Raw genomic sequence first — 26,225 nt, forward strand, 5'->3', positions numbered from 1 at the left:
TGAACAACAAAGACAGACAAACATTTAATTCTCCCCTAATCCTTTAAATACCCCTACAAGCTCATGGTGTTCACGCACTGTTAAGCCCGTCTCCTGTAGCAGCTGTATGTCTTCTTTTAACTCTGCCTTTAAAGCCTGCAACTTCAACTGGGGTGGAACAGGAGCGCGCGATACTTCATCCTGTGGTGGCTGTCTTTCTGGGTGGTATGGAGAGGGATGGTTTTCCATAATAAAGCGATCATCTGGATTGAATTGCAGATATCTAATCCTCACACAAGCTACTCCTGTTTGGTTTTGTGAAGTGAACAAAGACATCAACTTAGACAAGCTCTGGGCTGGATTCAGGTATCTCTGGGATCTTCTGATCATTCCAGCGATTAGCCAGCCTGCCTTGGTAACTTTAACACAAAAGGGCAAGCATAGAATCAAACCCTTTTTCTCCACGAAAGGGGGCTCAAATGGGAGATTTCCTTAACTTCACCCCCCAGAAAAAGCCTGAAGGGGCAGGCAAGACAGCTGGGACAAACCCAACCCTCTTAAGCCTCCTGCTGTGATTTTATGGTATGGGAGCAGAGTGGGCTTCAAGTAGCTGCACTGCGGGATAGGGGGCAGGGTGTTGATATTCATATGAATTGGTGAGTAGTCACTGATTTAAGCCCCACAAAACTCTTACTGATTTTATCCCTTTTCTTCCTCAGCATGAAATCTTTCTGCTTGTTTTCCACAGTTTTTTTCTGTCTTTCTGTGAGGACCCACAGACATTTAGTCCATTCCACTGCTGAAGGCAGGTAAACTGTACCAGTGTATTTCTGTCAGCTGCCTAACCAGGTCCTGAGGACCTCCAGACCCCATACCCTCCTCAGACAGTCCACCCTCATATTATGCTTTCTGTTAAAAACTTCTGTCATCTATCCTGAATCCATTATTTCTTGGCCTGTACAATTCAACATGGAAATACATAATCCTTTTTCTTGGCAGCAAGGATTTATCCATTTAAAGACTTTTTATCCTATCCCCACACAAACCTCTTCTTATTTAGGCTAACCAGCCTTAGTTCTTTTCTATCAATCATTTGCATTGCTTATTTCTGCCTGGAGTACTTCATACTACCATGGTGCTCCTATTCTGCAAGCACTGGTGGGGCTAAAATCTGAGAGCCAGACATCCCCATTTTGATCAGCGTGGCCACGGGAGCCAGGCTTTGGGTTCCATTTAGAAAATCTTGCCTTGTAACAAAGGCTGCAAAGCCTGGTGTCAGCATCCTCTGATGGCACCTTAAATAGCTTAATATAAAGTAGAATTTCTGGGGCTAATCTGCCATCCAGATACACAACTGCACTTTTGAGGTGTTGTGGTCATTGAGAGACTTTATTGCACGCTTTCGTTTGCTGAAAGCTAAACCTGCTCTAATAGCGGGAGGCTTTGGAGGCACAGCAAAGGGTATGAAAAGGACACTGTTTGATTTATTATTTTTTCTTTAAGAAAACCAAAATAGGCCACTATTGAATCTTAAAATCACAGCTGTAACAAAAGAGTATTTCTGCGGTTTTCTACTCGTTTATGCACTTGAGTCACTTGCAAAAAGACTATATTCAGAGTTAAAAAAGTAATGAAATGTTTTTCAGGATGGTTTCTTTTTTTTTTTCCCTGTTTCTTCATGATACACTTCTTTAAAGGGCACTGGCATCTTATTGACATTGGGAAGCTTCTCTTTGTAACCCTCTAAAACACTCCAGACATTTTCTATGAGAAGGTTTTAAACTCCCCAGCATAAACAGATAGTCTGTTGGTATTTGGATGTAAGAAGCTAGGAGATTATATGGTAAAACAGAGTGGACTAAGTCTCTGGGGTTGAAAGGAAAGTTAACTCATAAGATTAGCATGCAATGGCTTTACTATAGCAAGATCTACACAATTAATCAAGACCACCGTGACACATTATAATATAAAGATGCAACATGAATATGGGCAAACTCCTTTGATTAGTGGATTAGTTTCTGAAATTAAGGGAAGGGCTGGCCCTGAGGGAGTGCTATGCATGAAATCCTGATTTTAGCTGTACTAATGCAGTTAACTTGCTGCTCACATGTAGATGGGGATACCATGTAGCCCTGCAGCTTTGATGAGGCTTTTGGGAACACAAGAGGTTGGTTTTGCCTCTGCTGTAGACATCCTATGAGCCTGGCTATCCAACAGACCAAGGCTAGCATGTTCACACTAAGGAAACCACAGGAGAGAGTACAACAGGTTTCTTTACACCAGTTTTAATTTGATGTAGAGTTCAGATACAGAGTTACTACGAGTAACATATACACCACTAGAAGTCTTGCTGAAGGGCAAGTAACGTGGAAGAAAAGCAGGTCCTTAGGAGAAGAAGGAACTCAAAAAGAGAATAAACCACCATTGGCAAAGTTGTTGTGAGGATTCACAAAGTGTTATTTTGGCCAATGCATGTATTTTGAGACATTCCTCAGTATTCACCTTAAAGACAATGCTAAGTTTGATGAATCAAATAATATGGCACATGCATTCTGACACAGTTCTCTCTTTAAAAACTACACTTAAGGAAAATCTATCAAATTCCTTCTAAAATAAATTTAAAGGGATGCAGCAACTTGCTGAGTCCCCAGATAGGCTTCTCCTAGAGAAACTAGATGTCTTTCACTGATGGAAATTACATTTGTATATGAATTATACTGATACATTAACCTGACTGGCATGTGTGCCCAGTTATTCATGAGATCAGTTTATGGAACTAGCCCTGTGGGCTACTTCTGCAAGAAGGAGCTTTTCAAATCAGATCCTCAAATACTATCACAATGATTTCCAGTAAATATTCCTCAGTTAGATGGTTCTCTGGAGCTAGTGCTCTTCCCTGTTGTATTTAAAGACCAGGTCAGCACAAAACGCAATTTGAATACATTCCTGGTTTTATTTTCACCATGTCACTCCACATAATGGTGTCAAGGGCAATCTCTGCCCTTCTGTGAATGTTCATTGACCTTCACAATGACCAGGAACCTCTTCCTTTCATGTCAAATCAACACTGAGGGGTAGATTTTGCCATCAGATCTGTTAACTTGAACATGAGCTGCATGCATGCACTGCACTCAGCATTTCACCCAGATGCCTCACAGCACCACAGGATTTTCCTGATGTTCCTGCACACGAAGGATAAAACAGAGGATCTGTGTCTTGTAGAACAAGGCAGACAGTCAGCCAGAGTGAAAACATCGCAGGCAGCCCTCCAAAAAACATAGATAGAGCATCTTTGTTGTCTCAAGCCGTGTACAGGAATGCAGAACATGTCTGGGGAGCGTGAGCTGCACACCAGGCACACACACAGCAGCCAGAGGGGCTTTAGCTGTGCTGCTGCAGGAGATGCTGGATCTGTCACTGCATGTCCTGAGCAGCTCCTCTAACCTGGTACCCAGGCAGCAACGACACAAACATCAACACACAGTCACCAGCAGCTGCAGCCGCATGCTGGGAGCTTGATCTTCAGCAGAGAGAAGGTTGAATCATTACAGAAAAACAATAACTTAAGCTTCAGCTCTTTCATAGCAGTTCCTTATAATGATAATGCAAGACTGGCAAATCCTAGTTTGGGGTTGGGTTTCTTCTTTGTCATCTTAAAACCAGAATTTTAAGTCCTAAACAGGCTGCTTTCATAGAATCACAGAATGGTTTGGGTTGCAAAGGACCCTAAACATCATCCAGTTCCAACCCTCTGCCATGAGCAGGGACACCTTCCACTAGACCAGGTTGCTCAAAGCCCCATCCAGCCTGGCCTTGAACACTGCCAGGGGTGGGGCAGCCACAGCTTCTCTGGGCACCCTGTGCCAGCACTTCAGCAATCTCACAGTAAAGAAATTCTTCCTTTTATCTAACCTGACCTTTGCCTGTTTAACCCATTACCCCTTGTCCTATCACTGCAGTCCCTGAAGAAGAGTCCCTCCCCAGCATCCTTATAGGCCCCCTTCAGATGCTGGAAGCTTCTCTGAGGTCTCCATGCAGCCTTCTCTTCTCCAGGCTGTCTTTGTATTGGAGCTGCTCCAGCCCCCTTATCATCCTCTTGGCCCTCCTCTGGACTTGCTCCAGCAGCTCCATGTCCTTCTTATGTTGGGGACACTGAAACTGTATGCAGTGCTCCAAGTGGGTTCAGCTCACCTGATGGGTTCTGTAGCACATGGATTGGCATTTCATCCTGTGAGTCCTCCAGTAAGACAGTAATTTGTGTCTGAGCTGGTCTGTAACAACTTTGTGAGCTAGAATAAAATAATGAAATCAATTCTGTATCTTATTTAAACTGATAATTGGGATATGATTTGGAACCCCATTAAAGGGGCTCTGTCAAAGTGGTCTGTGTGACCCAGGATGCCTAACATAAAAATTAGGGTGATGCAAGCTCTTACTATAGTCTAAGCTTTTACTGCAGCAGGATTTTCTCCACGTCATCCCTCTTTCTTGTGGCTGTCAGGCTGCTGTGCTGCCATGGGAGGGAGCAGAGCTCTTGACTGTTCGCCCAGTCGAGGTCGCAGTGCTTCCCACCCTGTGTTCGGATGCAGTGGGAAAGGTTAGCGCTTGCCCGGACCTGGTGCAGTTCCTGCTTTTCTGCATCTGGCTGGGCAGGGAAAGCATTCACTGCCACCCATGTCTCCCAACCCCTCCATGTGTTCTTGTTGCAAACGTCAGCCTGGGCACAGGAGACTGACCTGGGGATGGCATGGAGGTGGCACAGGGTGACTTGTGTCCATATTATTATACCCTCTTACACCTCTTATCTTGCATCCAAATTGGAATTGCTCCTGGTTGCAGGACCTGTCTGGGAGGATGATCATTGCACACAAGCACTACCAGGGACCTTCACAGCCTGGTGGCACAGGCTGTGCTCCAGGGCCTGGGAGGGGTCCCTGGCTGGTTTTCAGTTCACTGACCTATTTCGGACATACTCTTGGGTAGGTGGGGCTGTGCCCTATGTTCCAGGACCCTGGAGTGCAAGGGGAGCACTGTCTGCCACCTGTGTTGGAGATGCTGAAGCAAGGCAAGGGCCATGCACCTCTTGGTGCTTCAGCATCTCCAGTTGGGATGGAGAGCATGGGCACAGCCGGGATGGGAGGGCACAGAGCACGAGCCAGCATCCCTCGCCTGTCCCTCCCTGTGCAGCCCCAGATGCTATTTGTAGAGCTATTTGTGGGTGGGAATCAGATATATTGGGATAAAAAAACAGGAGGGAAGCAGCCAGCAGAGCTGGGGTCCTGGGTGGCAGCCATGGAAGGCGCCTTTGTGCATGCCCCGTGGGTGAAGGTGGGCACAGGGAAACATGTGCTTCATGGAAGCCCTTGAGCATCACCAGCAGTGAAGCAATTGAAGTGTGGGGAGCCCCGTTTCATTTGCTACATCTGAAAACAGCACAGACTTTGAGCATGGGTAGTGCTGTGCTGACATTTGTCCCCTCAAAGCATCTTCTCTGCTACCCCTTGCCACTCAGTTCATGAGGAAGGAAGAGCCACCCAATTGGAGATGGAGCCTGGATAAAGAGGAAAGCCTCTCAAGGAACAGGAAGGACATCACTTCCTCAGGGCTGGCCTGCTAAAAGTAGTCTGGCAGGGATGAATACAATCCACAGCCTAATGTGATCTGGTGCACGCTGGCATTTCTTTAGGCTAAAACGAGGCATAAAGCAAGGCAAGCAGGGAGGGAAGGAGGAGAAGCCCATTGCCTGGTTTCTGGCATTTCATTAATGGTCTCTGCTAGTGGGGAGAGAAGGGCAGCTATCTCCAGGGTATGATCTAGGGCAGGGCATGGACTTAGGGACCTGGTCAGCCCTCTTGGTGTACCCAGCTCTCTGCTTCAACTTTCGCAGGATCCCATAGGAAATCACTGTGCTGCAAGACAACACCACCCCATTCACCAGGAGCTAAAATACCATGTGTTACTTGTTAACCCTTGTGGATAATGAAACCACGTCTTCAGTCAGTAGGAAAACATCACAGCTCTCCTGCAAAGAGGCAGACGGAGCTCCCAGAAGCTGCCAGATGCACATTTTTCTCACCCCCCTCCTAAAATATCACTGCAATTTTAATGTACTCAGAACAAACCAGCAGTTGACTAAACAGACATCCATTATAAAATCCACATTAAGAAATGAGACGCTTGGGATAATTTTGATCGATTTACTTGGCAGAGTTTTGATAGCTACTGAAAAACATACTATTCATGTTTAGGTGAAAAATAAATGGAGTCAAATAAGTGTCACTGCATAGTACTAGGAGGTATATACAGCCACATGTAAAAATGCATAAACACAAACATTTCTGTACAGCAACTTTTCATTTCAGTCTGTATAGAGAAACACTGGTTTATAATATGGGGAAAATATAAAGCAGACATACATGCAACAAGGACATGACAATTACATAGGTCCCACCTGCCTCCCAAGAGCTGCAGTAATAGTAACAATAATAATATTAATAATAAAAGCCTTTTTTCAGGGAAAAAATGTGAAACCTGGAATGTTTTCATGTTGAGGTTTCCAGAGAGCTTCAGATGTCAAACATATCTGAAGGTGATTTAAAGGCTTGATTCAAAGCCCTGTGAAGGCAATGGAAAGACTCCATTGGTTTCGGTGAGCTTGGGGTCAGACCCAGCTGTTGAACCACGATCCCATTCTGCCCTCCCCCAGAACCCAAAGTTGAAGTCTGCAGATAAAAATAAACAATTGTATCATACAAAACTTTGTATATAGAATACAAAAGGTAACCGTTGACTTCTTGTATAAAATACAACTTTTTTGATAGTATATTTATTTCACATATGTATAAATATAACCCAAATAATATGATTTTTATTATTCCTACCAAAATATTATTACTTTTTGGTTGGTTTTTCTTTTTTTTTTACAAAAGTTTACAAAACAAATAATTCTTTATATTTACAACCCAATACTGCGAAGAGTGCTCAGTCCATGATGAAAAATAGACTATAAGGGTAGTGCACTTAGCCATGGCAAAGAAGGAGGAAAAAGACACTAGCTCTGTTCAGATACAGGTGTTCTGAAGAAATGATACTGGATTCAAGTTTTGGTTGCAAGAGTCTTTTGAGCTCACATTCCAGATGCATCAGGACTGCAAATGGCCTCTGCCTTTGTAGAATTTACTTCAGACAGGTTGACATTTTGATCCCAGGGATGGCACTCACAGCCCAGTGTCTTCTTCACTCCATGCTGAGGCCAACAGGGCAAAGCTCAGCTTTGAATCCACCACTGGATGATAGCCTGAATCCTTGGGACCAGCTCCTCAGCTGAACAATTTTTTTACATCATTTGAGGATCTGGAAAACAGTCTTGTCTTAATACAGAAACCAGTGGTGGCCTCTTCAATGGCATGTGAGGGTAGTTGAAATTACCTGACTTCAGTGCCCACTGCGCATGAAGATACTAACAGCCTTGGCATGAGCGTCATTGCAGTTGTCTGTTCCTACCAGAGCTTTGGCAGTCAGTGCTGACCTGCTCATGGATGTGGTGCTTGCCTCTGTATGAGCCACATGAGCCCATCTTCCCTCCACTTTGAACTGATGTAGCTGCTATTGCAGTCTAGTTTACTGGGGACTCATTTGTTGGACTGCATCTGTATCTCTCCAAACTGAGGTGGGATGCTGACCTGTGCTGAAAAGCTCTTTAAAGACTTGGAAAATCTTGTACTGGCATATCAAAGGGACCATGTGCACCGCAGCCAAACTGGAGACAAGAGGGAGCTTTCTGGGCAGCTGAGCCACCACGTTACACAGTGCAGGGGTGTGCAACCATCACTAGCTGGGACAGCAGAAGGGACTCTTCAGCAGGCTTTCTTGTCTCTCCGATGACAACCAGCCCACATTAGCTGGCACATCTAGCTAAATGCTGTGTTACACCTTTCCTGGAGGTGCTGGTGCTTGTTTGTGCACCAGCTTCTTGAAACATCTTGAAACATCATGAACAATTGGGCCCACATAGAACGACAGGGTGAAATGACTGGAAAAGCCTTATTAAAGCCTGTCTTGAGAACTAGGTCAGATAAGTGCAGATGCTATTGTCAAGTAGTCTACTCATCCCAGTGTCACTAACAAGGATGAATAAAGAACTTGCATGGGGCAGAGCAATGCCTCTTGGCACTGAGGCGTGTGAATGCAGGCATTGTATTCTTTTGCCACATATCATTTTAGCTAATTCAGAGGAGGCTGTAAAAGACATCACACCACATCATTTTGAAGAACAGCATTTTCATTTGACCTGTAAGGTCTGTTCCCTTCTGTGAATTCTCCTGTGTGACTCCCTGCAGAGCTGCTTTACAGTGACACAGCACCTCCTTCTGATGTCACTGACCAAGTCTATAGGAGAAACTTTTAACATGGTTGAGACTATTCCCTGTCACCGAGCGGTTGGAACAACCTGTATCCTCCCTGCTCTGCTGTTTGCCTGTGGTGGCTGCAAGGTGGCTGCCAACTGTCTACAAGTATGGTCCTTGCCTAGGGTTAACCCCCTCATGATGCATTGGTTAACTGGGCCATCCCCAAACCCAGAACAGATGGTTGAGTCCAGCACCCAGAAATATTGCCCCAAACTGCCTCATTTACATACACAGATGTGGCTGAGTAGAGCCTCCTACTGTGAGTATCCCAGGTGGTTGTAACTGATTTCATGCCAGTTTCAGGGGCAGAGCCACTCAGACTCTGCCTGATGGAGGCTGTGGGGACCTGGGCCATCACTGGACCTCTTCTAGCTCTCCCCATATGGCGAAGGGATAGAAGGATAGAGCCAAAATGCTGTGCAGTCAGAACTGTAGCTTTTCCCAGACAGAGATGCTGGCATTTCTGCTGGGGTAAACCTGTTCAGTTGAAGAGGACCAGGCTGAACTACCTAAAGAGGATAGCAGCTTAGCTGAGCCACTTCATGGATTTGCCCTCCTCTAAGCTGGGCTGGGAAAGTAGTTGGTGAGGGTCAAACCATGAGCACCCTTCTCACTTACGCTGTCCATTAAGTCCCTGGAGTCCCTGGGGTAGGCAAGGTGGCAAAGTGAGGATCCTGAGCTTTGGTGTAGTTCATCTCATGTTTTCCTCAATGCCCAAAATGATTGTGCTGCTGGCAGGACAGTAGCGTCCTCTGATAGGTGCTGCAAGCACTGATGAAAGGGAGGAAGTGACCTCCAGAGCACACCAAGTAACGCACTGGATGATCTGTTTCCTTCTTCCCTTGGACAAGACCACTTACCCTTTTGTGTGCTACAAAACATAGTGGGCTTAAACCAAAATCATTGGGAAAGCACATGTGAGTTTGTACTGTGTAGAAGTGAACAGTTTTTTTAACACAATAGGATTTACACAGGGCCTGATGCCGTCAGGGCTGAGTGGTCCTGAGGAAGTTAAGGGCCATAAACATGATGGTTGAAGAGCTCTGGACCACTTGGGCTCGTACTTTACACACAGAGAAATGATGTTCCACAACCACTGTCTGGTACTTGCATGTGTGGGAGGCTAAACATTTTTCTCCATGTTGCTTCCTTGGAAAGAACTGGTTTGCAATGTGCTGGGCACTAGTGTGGGGAACAGACCCTTCACGTGCTTTCACTTCTTTGTGGCAGGCATGAATATCACTTATGTTATCATTCATCAGGGAGACTTCAGTTTTATTCCGAGAGCAACTCTTCAAACAGGGCAGTCGCCCTGCATGGTATCTTAAAGGACAGCCCAGTTACTGGAGTGTAAATTAATAAAGCAGGTTGTTGGCATCTAAAGAAAAAGCTAATGTCCTTACTGCCTCTTCATCTCATTGACCCTTGGTACTGTCACTTACGAGTGGTTCCCCAAAATTTCATCGAGGTTGATGTCTTTCATCCAGTCATCGTTACCAGGTTCCGTTTTCAGTAAAGAATCTATAAAGTCTGAGTCACTGTTGAGTGCAGGTCCTATACTGTCACCTTGCTGGTTCAGAAAGTCAAACGCTAGGTCATTGCCATGGTCACTTCCTTGGTAAGCCCGGGAGTTTTGGTTGGTAGATGTGAAACTGGTTGATGGCAGAGATGACGGAGGTGTCATACTCGTTCTCGGCTGATTCAAGGTAGGCACAGTCTGTCCTCTCAGCTGGTTAGGTCTTATGCTGAGACCTCGTAGTGAGCCAGTGGGTTGTCCATTTAGAGTCTGCTGCATTTGGTTTATAGGAGGCCTCATTTGGACTCCCGTTGTTAACTGATTAAGAGGTGCCAGTGCACGCTGAGGAAAATGCTGGTTGCCTACGCTGCGTTGTAAAGACTGGTTAGGATATGGAGTGCCAGTGGGGAAACGGACTCCTGTGGGTTTCAGTGCATCCTGCTGCTTCACTGCAGCCTCCTGCGGCGCCCAGTTCTGGGCAGTGGCAGTAGCTGTGATCATCACATTGGCCGGCCTTTGTGCAGGGATACCTGTAGCTCCATGGTTCAAACTTGGCCTTACTTGCTGTGAGTTGACCACCAGTGCCGTCCCAAAAGCCGCTGCGTTGTTTCCCTGTGCCATGGTTTGCTGTCGAGACATCATGGGGTTATTCTGACCGGGCAGGACTTGGTTTTGGTTCCTCTGTGGCTGCATCTGATTCATTCCTGAAGTCACATTGTATGAACTTGGTTGGTTGCAAGGAAGGTTCCCGTAGCAGCCCATATTCCGATTGGCAGGAACAGAAGGCATTCGGGTCCCAGCAGGAGTGGACATGATGCTGGAGCTCTGGGTCATGATGCTATGAGTTGAAATTGGGTTGGATAAGGACATGTTGGAGCTCATAGTCACTGCTGGTGAGCCACCTGGAAAGGAGAAAACAGAAGTGTTAAAGCAAACAAGAGATCAATGTTTGGTGTGATTCAGATACCAACAGGTTAAAAATCCAGTTTTCTAGCAGCAGAATTTCTTGAAGAAGATACTTTGCTCTTCAGAAGACTTGCATGAACTTGCTCAAGGCTTAAAGATGCCTATCTTCCAAAGGTGGTTTGGCCTGCATGAAGCCATTCTGCCCTGACACCTGCCAATGAATCACAAGAAGAGCCTACAAACCTCACACAGGCTCACTTGTGGCAAATTTGTAGCTACATACTCTCTATTTTGAGGCCACAATAAGTCATTTATGCAATGTAAGGTGATTGCTTATGCAGTGCAAGGTTCTGAATTAATCCCTGAGAGACTGGCTGAAGAAGACCATGTTTCTAAACATAGCCAGTGTAGATGGCACTGTGGAGAGCCCCCCATGGCACACAGTGAGCTGCTCCATAGTTTAATCCCTTTTGATACTGTCACTTCCAGTACAAGCCCTACAAGAAGAAGTCAGATTCAAGCCAAATGAAAGATGTTTCTTCACCCAGCGTGTGGGTTAATGAGGAAATCTTTGCCACATGGCACAGTACAAGCTAAATTCCTGTACCATAGTGGGTGGCTCCCAAAGTGTAATAAGGCTTACTACACAGGTACCACCAGATTTTGGGAATTCCCTGAGGAACTCAGAGGAGGAATGGAAGAACATACAGCCCTGGAACTTTGCTGTTTTGTAGTAGCAATTGTCGGACACTAACTTGGTTTGAGCCTTCATATATACAACAAAACCACACTGAATTTGATTAACTTTGACTTTATCTTCAATATTTATTAGTCTGTGTGATTAATTTCATTAGTTGGTCCATCATCAAGTCCTTCTTACTGTGCAGGTCATGCCTGCATCGTTCTCCAGACACATCAGTCTCAGTCTGTGGCAAGTTTGCTGGTGACACCAAGCTGTGTGGTTCGGTTGATACGCTGGAGGGAAGGAATGCCATCCAGAGGGACCTTGACACGCTTGTGAGGTGGGCTGATGCCAACCTCATGAAGTTTAACCATGCCAAGTGCAAGGTCCTACAGCTGGGTCGGAGCAATCCCAGGCACAGCTACAGGCTGGGCAGAGAAGAGATTCAGAGCAGCCCCGTGGAGAAGGACATGGGGGTGCTGGTTGATGAGAAAATGAACATGAGCTGCGCTTGCAGCCCAGAAAGCCAACTGTATCCTGGGCTGCATCAAAAGGAGCATGACCAGCAGGTCGAAGGAGGTGATCCTGCCCCTCTACTCTGCTCTCCTGAGATCTCACTTGGAGTATTGTGTGCAGTTCGGGTGTCCTCAACATAAAAAGGACATAGGACTGTTGGAACAAGTCCAGAGGAGGCCACGATGATGATCAGGGGACTGGAGCACCTCCTGTATGAAGACAGGCTGAGAGAGTTGGGGCTGTTCATCCTGGAGAAGAGAAGGCTGCGTGGAGACCTCCTAGCAGCCTTCCAGTATCTGAAGGGGGCCTATAGGGATGCTGGGGAGGGACTCTTCATTAGGGACTGTAGTGATAGGGCAAGGGGTAATGAATGGGTTTAAACTTAAACAGGGGAAGTTCAGATTGGATTTTAAGGAAGAAGTTCTTTCCTGTAAGGGTGGTGAGTCACTGGAATGCGTTGCGCAGGGAGGTTGTGAATGCTCCATCCCTGGTGCTGTTCAAGGCCAGGTTGGACAGAGCTTTAGGTGACCTGGTTTAGTGTGAGGTGTCCCTGCCCATGGCAGGGGGGTTGGAACTAGATGATCTTAAGGTCCTTTCCAACCCTAGCTATTCTATAATTCTATGTTTTCCAGTCCTTCAATCCTTCTAACCTCTTTTCAGAACTTCACAGTTTTCAACATTTGATTTCAAGGCTATTTCAAGACCCATCACAGCTGGTCACAGAAACAGCTCTTGCACATCTCCAGGATGGATGCAAAGTAAGCTCTTTACTTCTTGTTCAGCATCATCTCAGACTGTGTTTGTCTTTTGGTTGACAGCCTGTTTGCAGTGATATCTGGAGACCTATCAGCCATTTCCTTGTGTTACGCTGATTTTGTATTACTCTGTTTTTTTAATCACTACAGGCAATACAAAGTCAGATGCTTTAAAGGACACAAAATGAACAAATATTAATGTTATCAACCAAAACTGTGGTTTCACTGAAAATGATACCATGCTGATTTCCAAAGATTCTTTTACATCAGCCCATACTGCCTGACATTCATTATATTCCCTTTCCAATGTTTCTTATTCAGGCTGTATCAGCTCCCCAGTATTTTTGCTGAGCTCTGCATTTGGTCACTAGGGCTGCAATTACCTACTTCACTCTTCTAATTTTTGGCATGGCATTGGCAGTCGTCCTTGGAGTTTCAAGACTAAATAAAGAATGACATTAAGAATTTGGAGAACCTCTCAGCCAGCTCTTTCAGAACTCTTGAAGACAAATCATGCACATACATATTTAAAGAGTCTATGTTTAGGAACAGCTGTTTAATATACTGTTCCTGTTGAAATTTCACCATAACGATGTTCAGTTCCCTCAGACTGGGACTGAAGAAAGAATTACCATCTATTTTTGCCTTTTCGGCATTATTTTTATACATCTATGTGCTATTTTCATTTATTAATGGATGCAAAGGGTTCCTTCTTTTTAAGTACTTAAAAATAATCTCTTCCTAAATCATTATTAACACTGAGTGTGACTCCACAAGCAGAGCTGCTTGTTCCAAATGAATAGAAACAGAGGCCTAGCTTAAGAAGCCCACGTTATCCTGGAAGGCAAGCTTTCCCACCAACTGGAGCTAAGCTGGAGACACTTGCTAAAGACAATCTGTGCTAGCTTAAGCACCCAAATTCAGTCTCTAGGCTGGGCAGTCCCTGGGACAGGAGATGCTATGAGGATCCACCTGGTTTTACTCCCACAAGGACAGTCAGATACTCACAATCAAGGCTCAGCAACCCTCACAGTTAGCCCTGTCTTTGACTTTGCTAGTGCCTTATGCATTGTTCACTGCTTTCTGGAAATACTGGCACATCTTTTTGACAGAGATGGGGTCCCTGACTCTTTGCTACCTTATGCCAGCACAGGAATGGGATATGGGGGCGTTGGTCGATGAGAAAATGAACATGAGCTGGCAGTGTGCGCTCGCAGCCCAGAAAGCCAACTGTATCCTGGGCTGCATCAAAAGGAGCGTGACCAGCAGGTCAAAGGAGGTGATCCTGCCCCTTTACTCTGCTCTTGTGAGACTTCACTTAGAGTATTGTGTGCAGTTCTGGTGTCCTCAACATAAAAAGGACATGGAACTGTTGGAGCAAGTCCAGAGGAGGGCCACGAGGATGATCAGGGGACTGGAGCACCTCCTGTATGAAGATAGGCTGAGAAAGTTGGGGCTGTTCAGCCTGGAGAAGAGAAGGCTGCGTGGAGACCTCCTAGCAGCCTTCCAGTATCTGAAGGGGGCCAAAAAGGATGCAGGAGAGGAACTCTTCATCAGGGACTGTAGTGACAGGACAAGGGGTAATGGGTTCAAACTTAAACAGGGGAAGTTTAGATTGGATTTTAAGGAAGAAGTTCTTTACTGTGAGGGTGGTGAGGCACTGGAATGGGTTTCCCAGGGAGGCTGTGAATGCTCCATCCCTGGCAGTGTTCAAGGCCAGGTTGGACAGAGCCTTGGGTGACATGGTTTAGTGTGAGGTGTCCCTGCCCATGGCAGGGGGTTTGGAACTTGACGATCTTAAGGTCCTTTCCAACCCTAAGTATTCTATAGTTCTATGAATCAGTGGTTTTCAGAAGACCTGGAACAGCCATTTGGGGAGAGCTGGTTCTCTCCCTCCATCTGAACTACAAGTCTGTGTAGACTTGTTGTGTGCCAGTGTGCCACTGGCATGAAGCCCCTCCTGGCGTGATCCCAGGGCTACCGTCACACTGCCCTGCCAATGCCACTCTCCTTAAAGAGTACAAGCAGTCAGGACATGGGTTGTACTTGTTGTGCAACAGACGAAGCTTCCCCTTTCTTTGCATTGCTATTTTAATCCTTTTTTATTTTAACGCAAATATTTTCCATCCTGATTTCTTCCAGATGGGAAGAAACGCTTCCCTGGCAGTGCTGTGTTCAGCAGCTGGGCACCCCAGGCTGCAGCCATTCCCAGAAATGCCTTCCCTGACCGATTCACCTGCTCTTGTCTTGGGGTTTCTTTCACCATGGCACTATCGTGAAAAGCAGAGAGCAATAAAAAGCTTAACCAAGTGTCACCGAGCCCTTGTTATTTTATTCAACTTCTTGTCTCTTCTTCCATGACCTGAGCAAAGCTATTCCCAGAAAAGGGAACAGATTCCCTGCTGTTATTCCCTTATGCAAGAGTTTCCTAATCGCTCCATCTGGTAGCTGTGCTGTGAGCTTCCAGCACAGCCCTTTCTCTCAGGCTCTCCCAAAAAGCTGCTGTCGTCCCTGGGCTCACTCATCAGGGACTGCAGATTTGAATGGACAAGTGCTGCCAATCCCACATGTTTCAAATCCAGGAGATGGGGCTCCAAATACCACGAGACTGGCAAAGAGTCCATCAGATTAGGAGCAACAAGAAGAGCCACATAACAATGGTGATCTACTTATTTTGGAGCCCTTCAAAGATGTGGCTGCAGTAATTTCCATTTTCCCTTTTGGGCTAGAAATGAGTTGTTTTTAAGTAAAAGCCAAGAATCATAGAATGGTTTGGGTTGGAAAGGATTTTAAGATCATCCAGTTCCACCCCCCCCGCCATGGGCAGGGACACCTCACACTAAACCATGTCACCCAAGGCTCTGTTCCAACCTGGCCTTGAATATTGTCAGGGATGGAGCATTTGCAACCTCCCTGGGCAACCCATTCCAGTGCCTCACCACCCTCACAGTAAAGGACTTCTTCCTTATATCTAACCTGAACTTCCCCTGTTTAAGTTTAAACCCATTCATTACCCCTTGTCCTATCGCTACAGTCCCTGATGAAGAGTCCCTTTCCAGCATCCTTGTGGGGCCCTTCAGATACTGGAAGGCTGCTGTAGTCCAGGTGTAGGACCTTGCACTTGGCATGGTTAAACTTCATGAGGTTGGCATCAGCCCGCCTCACAAGCATGTTGAGGTCCCTCTGGATGGCATTCCTTCCCTCCAGCATATCAACCGAACCACACACCTTGGTGTCATTGGCAAACTTGCTGAGGGCGCACTCAATCCCACTGTCCATGTCAGCGATGAAGATGTTGAACAAGACCGGTCCCAAAACCGATGCCCGAGGGACACCACTCGTTACTGGTCTCCAGCCGGACATTGAGCCATTGACCACAACTCTTTGTGTGCGGCCATCCAGCCAGTTCTTTATCCACCGAGTGGTCCATCCATCAAATTGATGTCACTCCAATTTAGAGACAAGGATGTCGTGTGGGACAGTGTCAAACGCTTTGCACAGGTCCAGGTAGATGACATCAACTGCTCTACCCCTGTCCAGCAGTTCTGTAGCCCCATCATAGAAGGCCACCAAATTGGTCAGTTTGGCCAATTTCCCCTTAGTGAAGCCATGCTGGTTGTCACCAACCACCTTGTTGTTTTTCATGTGCCCTAGCATGGTTTCCATGAGAATCTGATCCATGATGCTGCCAGGCACAGAGGTGAAATTGACTGGTTCAGTTAGCCATTTGGTTCCAGGAATGAACCTTTAAACAACACAGCAAATCACAGGATTCCACCACAGATTGCTGGGGTTGCCAAAGCATTTGCTTTATGAGCAGAGGAGGTACCAAGCCAGCAAGTAGGGCTCTTTCTGCCCTCACCATGGGTTATTACCTTGCATCAGTGATGCTTGTGCAAACTTACACAATAAACACTCAGGCCTGTAAGAAAACAGCAGTTTCCAGAATGCAGCAGGTTTATTGCTGCTAGAACTTACAAGCAAAGCAAAGGAGAGCATGAACATTGCCTGAGCACCCCTTCCCATGTGTAGCTGGGCTCTTGGTGCCAAGGTCTGCAGAGGGGCAGGATGCTGGGCAGAAGGGTAGGATGTGAGTGAGCTGCACTTAGGAACTCATTAAATTCCTAATAGGAGCTGAAATGCTACAAATGACAGGTAGGAAGGAAAGACTCAGATCCCCGGCTGAATCTGCAGAGCCAACAGTTATCAAAAAACAAACAAACCAAAACATCCTTTTTTCCCCTCAGTGTGTTGTATAAAAAGATTCACTAGAAGGCGAAGGATCCTTTTTATACTTACATGCACAGACGCTCTGCAGTATAAAGACATCCTTTGATCCATCTGCTGCATTTCCCCCACCTCCTCCCTCTTCCCAGCATCTTTCCCTTACTCTGTCTTTGCTCTCAGTGCAGCCTTGAGCTAACCAGCAAGGTGAACAGCATGAAAGGCATGAAACAGGCAGTCCTGGGCTCCCAAAACTGGATTCCAAGGGGGCGAGGGCACAAGTCCTGGAACGAAGGGCTTGTCCTGAAGTGTTGGACATTTTCTGCCCTGGGCAGTTCTGGTAGAAAGTAGCAGCTTTTACTCCTCTGTTAGACTGATCTGATGAAATGTTGCTTGTAGAACAGCACTGAGGCTATGCCTGTGGCATACTGAACAGACCAAAAGGTCTGTTTGCTCTGCTTGCCCGTGATGCTGTCATGCAAGGTACATCAGTACAATCAGTACGAGGGTCCTCATGCTGTACATGGGCTGCCATTTAAAGGGAGGGATGGTTCTCAGTCTCTGAACAAGATGTACCATGTACACAAGAGAAGCTATCTGGATGGAGTGAGGCTGCATAGTCAAGGGGACACCTCAGTACCAAGTATTTGAGTGCACACCTGCCCCAGGCTAATGGGAAGGGTACCAGCCCCTCCTTCTCCATGTCTGAGAGATGCAGCATCAGCCTGGATAGGCCAGGAGCTGGTTCTCCAGATCATACATCAGCACTTCTCAGTGGTGTGGGATGGTAAGGTAAATAGCACATGAGAGCAGCAGCCACCACTCCACTGCCTCTGCAGAGGTGTAAATGGATACCCAGAAAATAAGGACCTGGTGCATGCATGGATCTTCTGGATGGTCTTACAGCTGGAAGGAAGGAAGGAAGGAAGGAGGGAGGGAGGGAGGGAGGGAGTCAGGGAGGGAGTCAGGGAGGGAAGGGAGGAAGGGAGGAAGAAGGGAGGAAGGGAGGAAGGAAGGGAGGAGGAGCACTGAAACAGGTTGCCCAGGGAGGTTGTGGAGTCTCCTACATTGGAGATATTCAAGGCCCGCCTGGACAAGTTCCTGTGTGATGTACTCTAGGTTACCCTGCTCTTGCAGGGGGGTTGGACTAGATGATCTTTTGAGGTCCCTTCCAACCCTTGGGATTCTGTGAAGAGAGGAAGAGAAGAAGAGAGGAAGGGAGGAAGGAAGGAAGAGAGGAAGGAAGAGAGGAAGAGAGGAAGGAAGGAAGGAAGAGAGGAAGAGAGGAAGGAAGGAAGGAAGAGAGGAAGAGAGGAAGGAAGGAAGGAAGGAAGGAAGGAAGGAAGGAAGGAAGGAAGGAAGGAAGGAAGGAAGGAAGGAAGGAAGGAAGGAAGGAAGGAAGGAAGGAAGGAAGGAAGGAAGGGAAGGAAGGAAATAGCTTTATTTAGCCCATGGGCACTTACCAGGATATTGGTTTGCTTGTTGCATGTTGACCACATTCCTTCTTTGGTCTTTATAATCTGGTGGTGGTCGTGTCAAGTGTCTGTTCAGCTGATCTTGTGGAGTTATTTTCTCCTAGAGGATTAGAGTAGAAATATATCAATTTCCTTTGCTTTATGCTTTCCTGGCTCTGTGTTTGCCCACATCTTTCTTTTCTCATTATGTACAAATCTGATGTATTCCTTCCTTTCACCCTCTCTGGTCCACAGGATATGCATTTGGGAACCCGTGCCCTCACCCACTGAAGTTTATATGGAAACTTTTCTGCTGGCTGCATGTTTTTAGTCTGGCCTAACTTTTCTTAAAACCACTGAGAGGACACTGCTGGTCCACTTGGTTTTCATGCCACTGACCATTGCTCTCTGCTTCCCCTTACATGTACACGGTGCTGTCTTTCCTCTTATACAGGGAGTGCAAGCACTTCCAGGGATGGGGCATCCACTAGTTCTCTGGATAAACAAAATCCTTAATTTCAAAGCCAAGCTTTCAAATGGATTTTTTTTTTTGAATGGCAATAAATTTGTAAACAAAAATATATTCTCTATTAAAAAACTGAGTAATTTTTGTTTAGAAAACATCCCCATAAACACATGAATGTTTTCCCAGTTCTGTGTTGTTCTGTAACTACTGAATGGCATTCATTAAATGTGTATCATTGTGTCTACATCTTTCTAGAGAATAGAGAGTTTTGGATTCAAAATGTCAGGCCAGCATAAATGGGTCTGCCCTGTAGGCTGAGAGATGCAGGTCGAGGTAAATAAGCCACAGGCTTGGGGTGTGTTGCCATTGCAGCCTTGGGGAAACAAAGCGTCCTCTCTGCAGCCCTTCCATGGCTTCCACAAGGCTCCCACATTGCTTTCTGCCTGCCTCAAGGACATGCCAAGCTCAGCTCCTCTTCCAGGACTTCTTCTCCATGCTTTGGCAAGAAGGGCTACCAAGGAACAGTGAATATGAGGATGCAGAAGGCACATGCTACTGCTTTTGGCAACAGGGACTCTGCCCCATTGCACTGGCCATGGGTGATGGCACATGAAGCACCTTCAGCTGACTCACTTCACGCAATATCAATGGCAACACCAGTTTAGTGGAACTAAACTAGTGGGTTCTAGCACATATCACTGCCAGCAAGACTGCAAATACCCCCCATGCCTCCTAAAATGACCAGAAACTCCCAACTGGTCTCTCAGATACCAAAGGAGAGAGAACCTGGCTGTAAATATCTGGAAATGCAAAAAGAAGAATAGAGAAAGAAGAACTCATCCCAGCCATTCTCTGTGGTCACAGTAGCATAGCAATGCACCTTAGCTTATCTTGCAAAGAAAACCACTGACAATATTCATGTGCCTCAAATTACGCATATGCTTAGACTGTTCTCCTAACAAAACCACAGTAGCTTGGATACTTGAGTTGTTTCATATAAACTTAAGAAGGTTTCAAAAGGGCTAAGCAAAGTGCTGAAAAATACGAGGCACACTCTAGAAGGCCTAGGCATTGCCAAAATGACCTCAAAGTTTTGGGGGCTTTCTTCTCCCTGTCTTAGCTTTCTTTTCTATTGTTTCGATGATAATCTTTTCCATGTAAAAGAAGGAATTAGAAAACTTACGGCTTCTGCCAACATCTGCTGCTGTAGAAGGAGTTGTTTTTGCTCCATCATTTGCCGCTGCAGAGCCTGTTTCTTTTCCATCAGTTGCTGATTCAACATTGATTGCTGGGATGAGTTCATGTAACCACTTCCAGTGTTTGGATTTGAGCAAGAACTGGAGCTTGGAGTGGGGCCAGCTCCCTGGCCTACCACAGAGTGTTGATCCTGAAACAGAAGAAATGGCTTGTGAAGGATGAAAATAATAACAAGCATCAAGAAAGGGAAGTAATCCTTTTTATGCAATTAGCTCCAGTACAGGACACACAGACCACAGGCTCTCAGGACAAGTGACCATTACAAAGGCTTTGTCAAAATAAGAAGGGGATTGAGTAACTGCATCGCTCATGGAAGGCTCTGAAAACGTGCCAGGTGGTTCCAGTGGAAAACCTCAATGTTGTACCAGGAGCTGGAGAAACATTAACAGAAGTAACGGGGCCGTGCTGGGGATCATTCAGGAAACTTGCATCGGGCCCTATGGCAGTTTGTTTGACCACAAGGGAGCCAACTCGGCATCTGCTGGTTCCCACCATCTGGTGAACAGCAGTGAGAAGTTACAGACTCATTGCTAGAAGCGGCATCTATTCCTGGAAAACACAGAAGCCTTGTTACTTCCCAGTGGGGTGAATGGTGCTGCTTTCATTTGCCCCATTACCTCTGAGAGACTGCTAATGGACTCCCATTAGTGGCAGGATTAAGTAGGTTTAGAGTTTACCAACTTCCTTGGTAAAATGAATGTGTAACTGGACAGGACTTTGAAGAGTGCTTCAAGGTCTCCCTGGTCTTTGTGATGGATCTAGATTCCTTTCCTCTTCCCTGTGTGCAGCTTCTTGAGGAAGGGATGGCAAAAGGTTATCTCAGAAGGCAATGGGGAAAGTACTTGGGGACTCAAACCACACACACATAGAATGAGAACAAACATGGGATGACAATATGCTACTTGTTTTCTTTCAGCCATGGTTTCCATGGGGAGCAATATGTTTTCTGTCTGCTCCACCAGTGTTTGGTACTTAGTCCTTTACCAAATCTAGGAAGTAGCTTTTGCAGTGCACAGACAAAAATACTCAGCCTGTGTTGGATCACTCGATAGTCAGGTATTCCTTAGCCACCCAGCTACAAAGAAAATAAGATACCCTGGGGAGGTCTCAACCGTTATGAGAAACATCATTTCTATGACTCCACTTTGTTGCAATTCATCATAGGAACCCAACCACAAAATTCTCTATAGATGCAGCAGCATTTTTGCCCCGCACACAGGAATCCACAGCTGGGTTCTGATGCTCCCTGTTATGCAGTGGTTCTCTCAATAACAAGGTGTAGTGCCAGGGTCTGGTCTGCTACTTAAGTAAAGTTCTGCTCCATGGCAATTTCTCACCATGGCATCCAGGGAAATATGGACTGACCAACACTGAAACAAGCAATGGTGAGGTGAAGCCTACCCATGCCCTGAAGACCATGGAGCACTGATGCTCATCACTTCACAAGCTCTAGGGAAGCTCATTTCTGTGCCTTAGCTTTTGCACACCCCCAGTAACACACACACACACACTACAAACTACTCCAACTTATCTTTCTACCATCTGCCATGGAAGACATGCAATGATTGTTATGGGTATTTCTATTTTAAAACAGTTCTGTGGCTTTTAGATGGGGCCACACGAGTGCATAGCTGGCTACATACAGCATTTGATGACTGTTCCTGAAATAAAACCCATGACTTTCTTCTGGAGCCACCTGCAACCCCCAGGGCAGTGTTACAAACCCACCCTTCAGAATTTATTGGGCTCTTACACAGTTATATCCTGCGCACTTTCTCTCAGTTCCAGAAGGAATCCAGCATTGCTCGGCACTGCCACATTTTTCAGCCCTTATGTTAGCTGCAATGTAGAAAATACCTCCTTCCTCTCCATGGACCTGCTTGCCAAGTTGTTGTGCAAACTTTTTTGTCTTTCTTAAAATATTTTGAAAAGAAAAATATGTTACAATAAATTGGCTTTGACTCCTATATTCAAACGACAACTCTAGCCTGAACCCGGCCACATGTTACAGCCATTAATAGAATTCATCTGTTGTGTTCTTGCACAGATAATGCAGGCTCCCCCAAATGTGCTTTCAGAGTCCTGTGTAAAGAAAACCCCAACAAAGCCTAACTTTTTCTTTCCCTCATTCCCTGCCAGCCCATATAAGCTGTGGGGAGGGATTTTGTTTTAAGATAAACTGTGTAGTGTCCATTCATGGTACCTATCAAAGAAAGCTCTTCTGTAACAGCAATTGGCACAAAACACCAGCTGCTTGGCAAACAGACCCTGAGAAAACAGTATAAATCATCAACTTGGAGCCAGTTTGGGTTCTTTTTTTGCATTTGGTCCTTTCTCTGCTGTTCATGAAATGTCAGTGTGAGCCTATGAATCTACGATGTGTTACTTCTGCCTGCTGCTCTTCCATCGGCAGTGATGTGATGGGAGAAGAAAGAACTGTTCCTTAATAAATCAGGGATTAGCTGTGCAGCAGTTTGACCCTTCACGAACCAGTGAGATCGAGCCTTACTCTCACCCAGTGCTTCATCACTGCAGATCGGATGGCAGAAGGGCTACACTGCTGCCGGGGACTTGGGGTTCTCCCCTCTGCTTGGACAAAGCACGCTTTCCAACATCCCTGTTGAGAAGGGCAGATCTGGGTTGGAACTACCCTGCTTTCATTGAACTGGCTTTCCTGAAGCAGCTTTACTACAATTCCACCCCTCTAAAGCTGCCGGTGGCCTTCTGAACTTGGTTCCCATGCCTGTGGTTTATGCACTTTAACTTCAGAAACCCCTGACCAAAGGAAGCCTGGAGTGGGCCATGCATGTCCCCTCACCAAGGGGTGCCTCTGCTCAGAAGGGGTGTAGGGGCAGCCCAGCATCACCCCAGCCAGAGAGCCCTGTGTGCTTCCCTGCATGGTCACACCATGCTGCTTCCCTGCGTGGGAACGGAACCTTCTTTCAGCATTGCTTCCAATGAGGTGACATGACCCGGAGCACATCCCTGCAGCCAGCTGGGTGTCAGGGATGGGCTGGGATCATCACACCTCTGACAGGTACAAGCGTCTGCTCCCAGCTCCTGCTCCACTTGCTGCACTGTCCTGCATTCCTGTGGATCAGCTGCAGCTCTTGCAAGGCTCTGCCCGGTACTGTACAGGCAAGGAGAAGCAGCCGAGGGCTCAGCTAGTGCTCACCAAGCACCACAAGCCTCCATCTGCTCTGGAGGTGCCACAACTCCAGCACAGAGATGCTCTAGATGCAAAGCAGGTGTGTGGCACCCTGTTCTCTGATGTTGGCATGAGGTATAAAACCTACGAGAAGCAGAAGGAGAGGCAGGGATGGTGAAAGCTCCTCAGAGCTGGTAACACAACTGGGGTGTTTGTTTGTAAGCGTCACAAAGAACATGATGCTCAAAACTAGCAGCTAAACAAAACATTTAAGACTGAGTTTGCCTTTCACTGTCCCTGCTGCAGGTGACTTGTGTTCAGACAAATGAAGGGAGGGTTTGGCTTCTAACATACATATGAACTTTCTCAAATAGACTTTTCTTCTTTAATCTCTCTCCTCTCCTCTCCTCTCCTCTCCTCTCCTCTCCTCTCCTCTCCTCTCCTCTCCTCTCCTCTCCTCTCCTCTCCTCTCCTCTCCTCTCCTCTCCTCTCCTCTCCTCTCCTCTCCTCTCCTCTCCTCTCCTCTCCTCTCCTCTCCTCTCCTCTCCTCTCCTCTCCTCTCCTCCTCTCTCCTCCTCTCTCCTCTCCTCTCTCCTTTCCTTTCTTTCCCTTTCCCATTTTCACTCCCCCCCCCCTTTCCCCTTTCCATTTTCACTTCCCCCCCTTTCCCCTTCCCTTCTCCTTCTCTTTCCCTCACACCCTGCCAGTGGGTTAGGGTCTGTCTGGATATCCTCTCTGTTGCCCCTTTTGGGGCATGCTCCTTTCCACAGCCCAAGCATTCCAGAACTGAGGTTCTCCAGTGGACCCAGGGGCCATGGGACAGGACCAGGCTTAATGAGAAGAGCTGATCTACTCATGCAACTTTAGAAGGCAAGCACAGGGTGCTCCATTGAACAGCCAGTCCTGGCACCCACCGGTGGCCTCCCGAGCCACCTCTTTTCTGCTACAATTAATGCAAGCAAACCCACCTCTTTCTGCTAAACACAGGGGTTTCCATGGATATCTGAACTCCAAGCACTGCCTGCTTGTGTCCTTGCCTCAGACAAGAACACAGAACTCTGGCAGGACCATGGCAGAGTGCCTTAGCTATAGTGGAAAAGCTGGAGAGAACAACTCCCGCTCCTGACTGGAGCACACAGGGCTTCCTTCTATGCCAGTGTACAATGTGGGAGCGCCAAGTAGTTCCTGAAGGTATGCTGGTCGGCAACAGCTGAGGATCTGATCTGCGTATCAGGACTGGAAATAACACAGACTGGGCAGAAACACAGCCTGAGTCTTCCCTGACCTATTGCTCGTAACAGCCCAGTGAGGGTGGAAAACAGCATCTTCTGAGCACCTCAAACTCATTTAACCTTTTTTCATGTCTGCAACATAGAATCCCAGACTGGTTTGTGTTGGAAGGGACCTTAACGCACCCAATTCCAACCCCCTGCCACAGCAGGGACACCTTCCACTAGAGCAGGTTGCTCCAAGCCCCATCCAGCCTGGCCCTGAACATTGCTAGGGATGGACCCTCTTCTAAGTTCAGGTCTCTAACAAAAAACTTGGACCAGATTCTCTAAGAACAGCCTGCTGGAGCTCTCCCTTCACTGTACAGAGGGACCAGGATGCATAATTAAACCCTAGATGCCTAATTTAGACAACTAAGTTAGGAGCCCAGATTAGATGATAGGAACATTCCCTTACACTCCTCATTTTAGATGCTTCTAGTCACACTTGAGTAAGATGCCTGGAAGAGTGAGTGTGAACAGCCCTTAATCTGCCAAGCAGCAGTGGATCACTTTCTATGGACGTTATACAGAGTGACCTAAAAGCCTCTCAAGTTAATCATGCAGAAGATGCTTTTACAGGTTGAATTTCTCCTAATACCCTTCCAGAGAGTACTTTCATACATTCCAGCAAGATTGCTTTCATATGTATAAATAGCATTTGAAAAACCTGAATATTGCAAGATCCCAAGACATGGTTTTGCTGTGTCTAATACCCAGACATACAGCTGGGTGAAGACCGCGAAGTATTTCCCTTCAGTGATTTTGCAGAGTGTTTATAAGAAGTTGGCTCTGCCACATGGGACCATCTTCTGTGTTTTTCTCCTGTGAACATCTGAGCTCTCAGGACATAAAAATTCAGGGCTAACCATGTTTGCAAGGCACATACACAAGGAATCACGGACACCACCATTTGCAGTTTCACAAGCCCAGGCTGCCTGCCAGAAATACTTGTGCCTTCATCCAACCAGGAAAAGAATCAAATGCTGTGTCACTCCTCCCAACAACCCAAGTGATGGAGCTCAAAGAGGAAATGTAGATGGATCCCTTCAGAAGCTATGAAGCTGGAAACGATTGTGACAGGAGGGAGCATGCACCTGATTTCTGCAGCCTCATGGGTGTGAGTCACCTGTTGGAGTGATAGGTTTGGATCTGCAGTGATGCAGCTGATACCCAGCATGCAGAGGAATAGGTATTCAGCACAACCAACTGCTGCAGCTCTCAATGGCAGAGCAAGGCTTTTAAAAAGGTCAGTTTTTAGAAACACTGAAATTTAGGTGGACTTCAGAATTCTTTTCAGAAATAGGTAATTCTTCTGCTACTCAGTGTGGCAAAAGATTACCCATGAAAATAGTGAAAAGAACACTGCACAATCTGCTAGGTAAAAATGGGTGATCAAACACCTCAAAGGAGCCAATCCCCACTACTGGTGAGAAACCACAAGCAAGAGACTTTGATAGACAGTTATTTGTACAGGTCTTAATAGAAACCTTTCTTGGAACTTTGTGTTTTCAGCACTAACAAGGAAGCTGCTCACTCCCGAGATCCTTGTGAATGGACATTGAGCCATCGGTGATTTATCTGTAGCCTTCCCATAATCCCTTGCTGGAAAGCTGCACAGCCCTATAGCCACTAGCAGGCACTCT

At 46.5% G+C, this 26,225-nt stretch overlaps 1 protein-coding gene across 5 annotated transcripts in view; it reads right to left on the reverse strand.

Moving 5' to 3' along the window:
• Window positions 1-6,162: 6,162 nt before the first annotated feature.
• The window catches only part of MAML2 (mastermind like transcriptional coactivator 2), a 214,290-nt gene continuing 194,227 nt past the window's right edge, over window positions 6,163-26,225 (reverse strand). For all 5 annotated transcript variants that reach the window (XM_062639346.1, XM_062639344.1, XM_062639345.1 and 2 more), the window contains exons 4-6: window positions 20,090-20,293; window positions 18,450-18,561; window positions 6,163-10,805 (exon numbers count right to left, since the gene is read on the reverse strand). In XM_062639346.1, the coding sequence (XP_062495330.1) occupies window positions 9,826-10,805; window positions 18,450-18,561; window positions 20,090-20,293 (1,296 nt within the window). In that variant the 3' untranslated portion in view covers window positions 6,163-9,825. The remainder of the gene's footprint in view (window positions 10,806-18,449; window positions 18,562-20,089; window positions 20,294-26,225) is intronic.

The sequence above is a fragment of the Pezoporus occidentalis genome, unplaced genomic scaffold, assembly GCF_034315485.1.
Source record: "Pezoporus occidentalis ecotype Australia unplaced genomic scaffold, CSIRO_AGI_Poc_V1 ctg6, whole genome shotgun sequence".
NCBI classification, from domain to species: domain Eukaryota; kingdom Metazoa; phylum Chordata; class Aves; order Psittaciformes; family Psittacidae; genus Pezoporus; species Pezoporus occidentalis.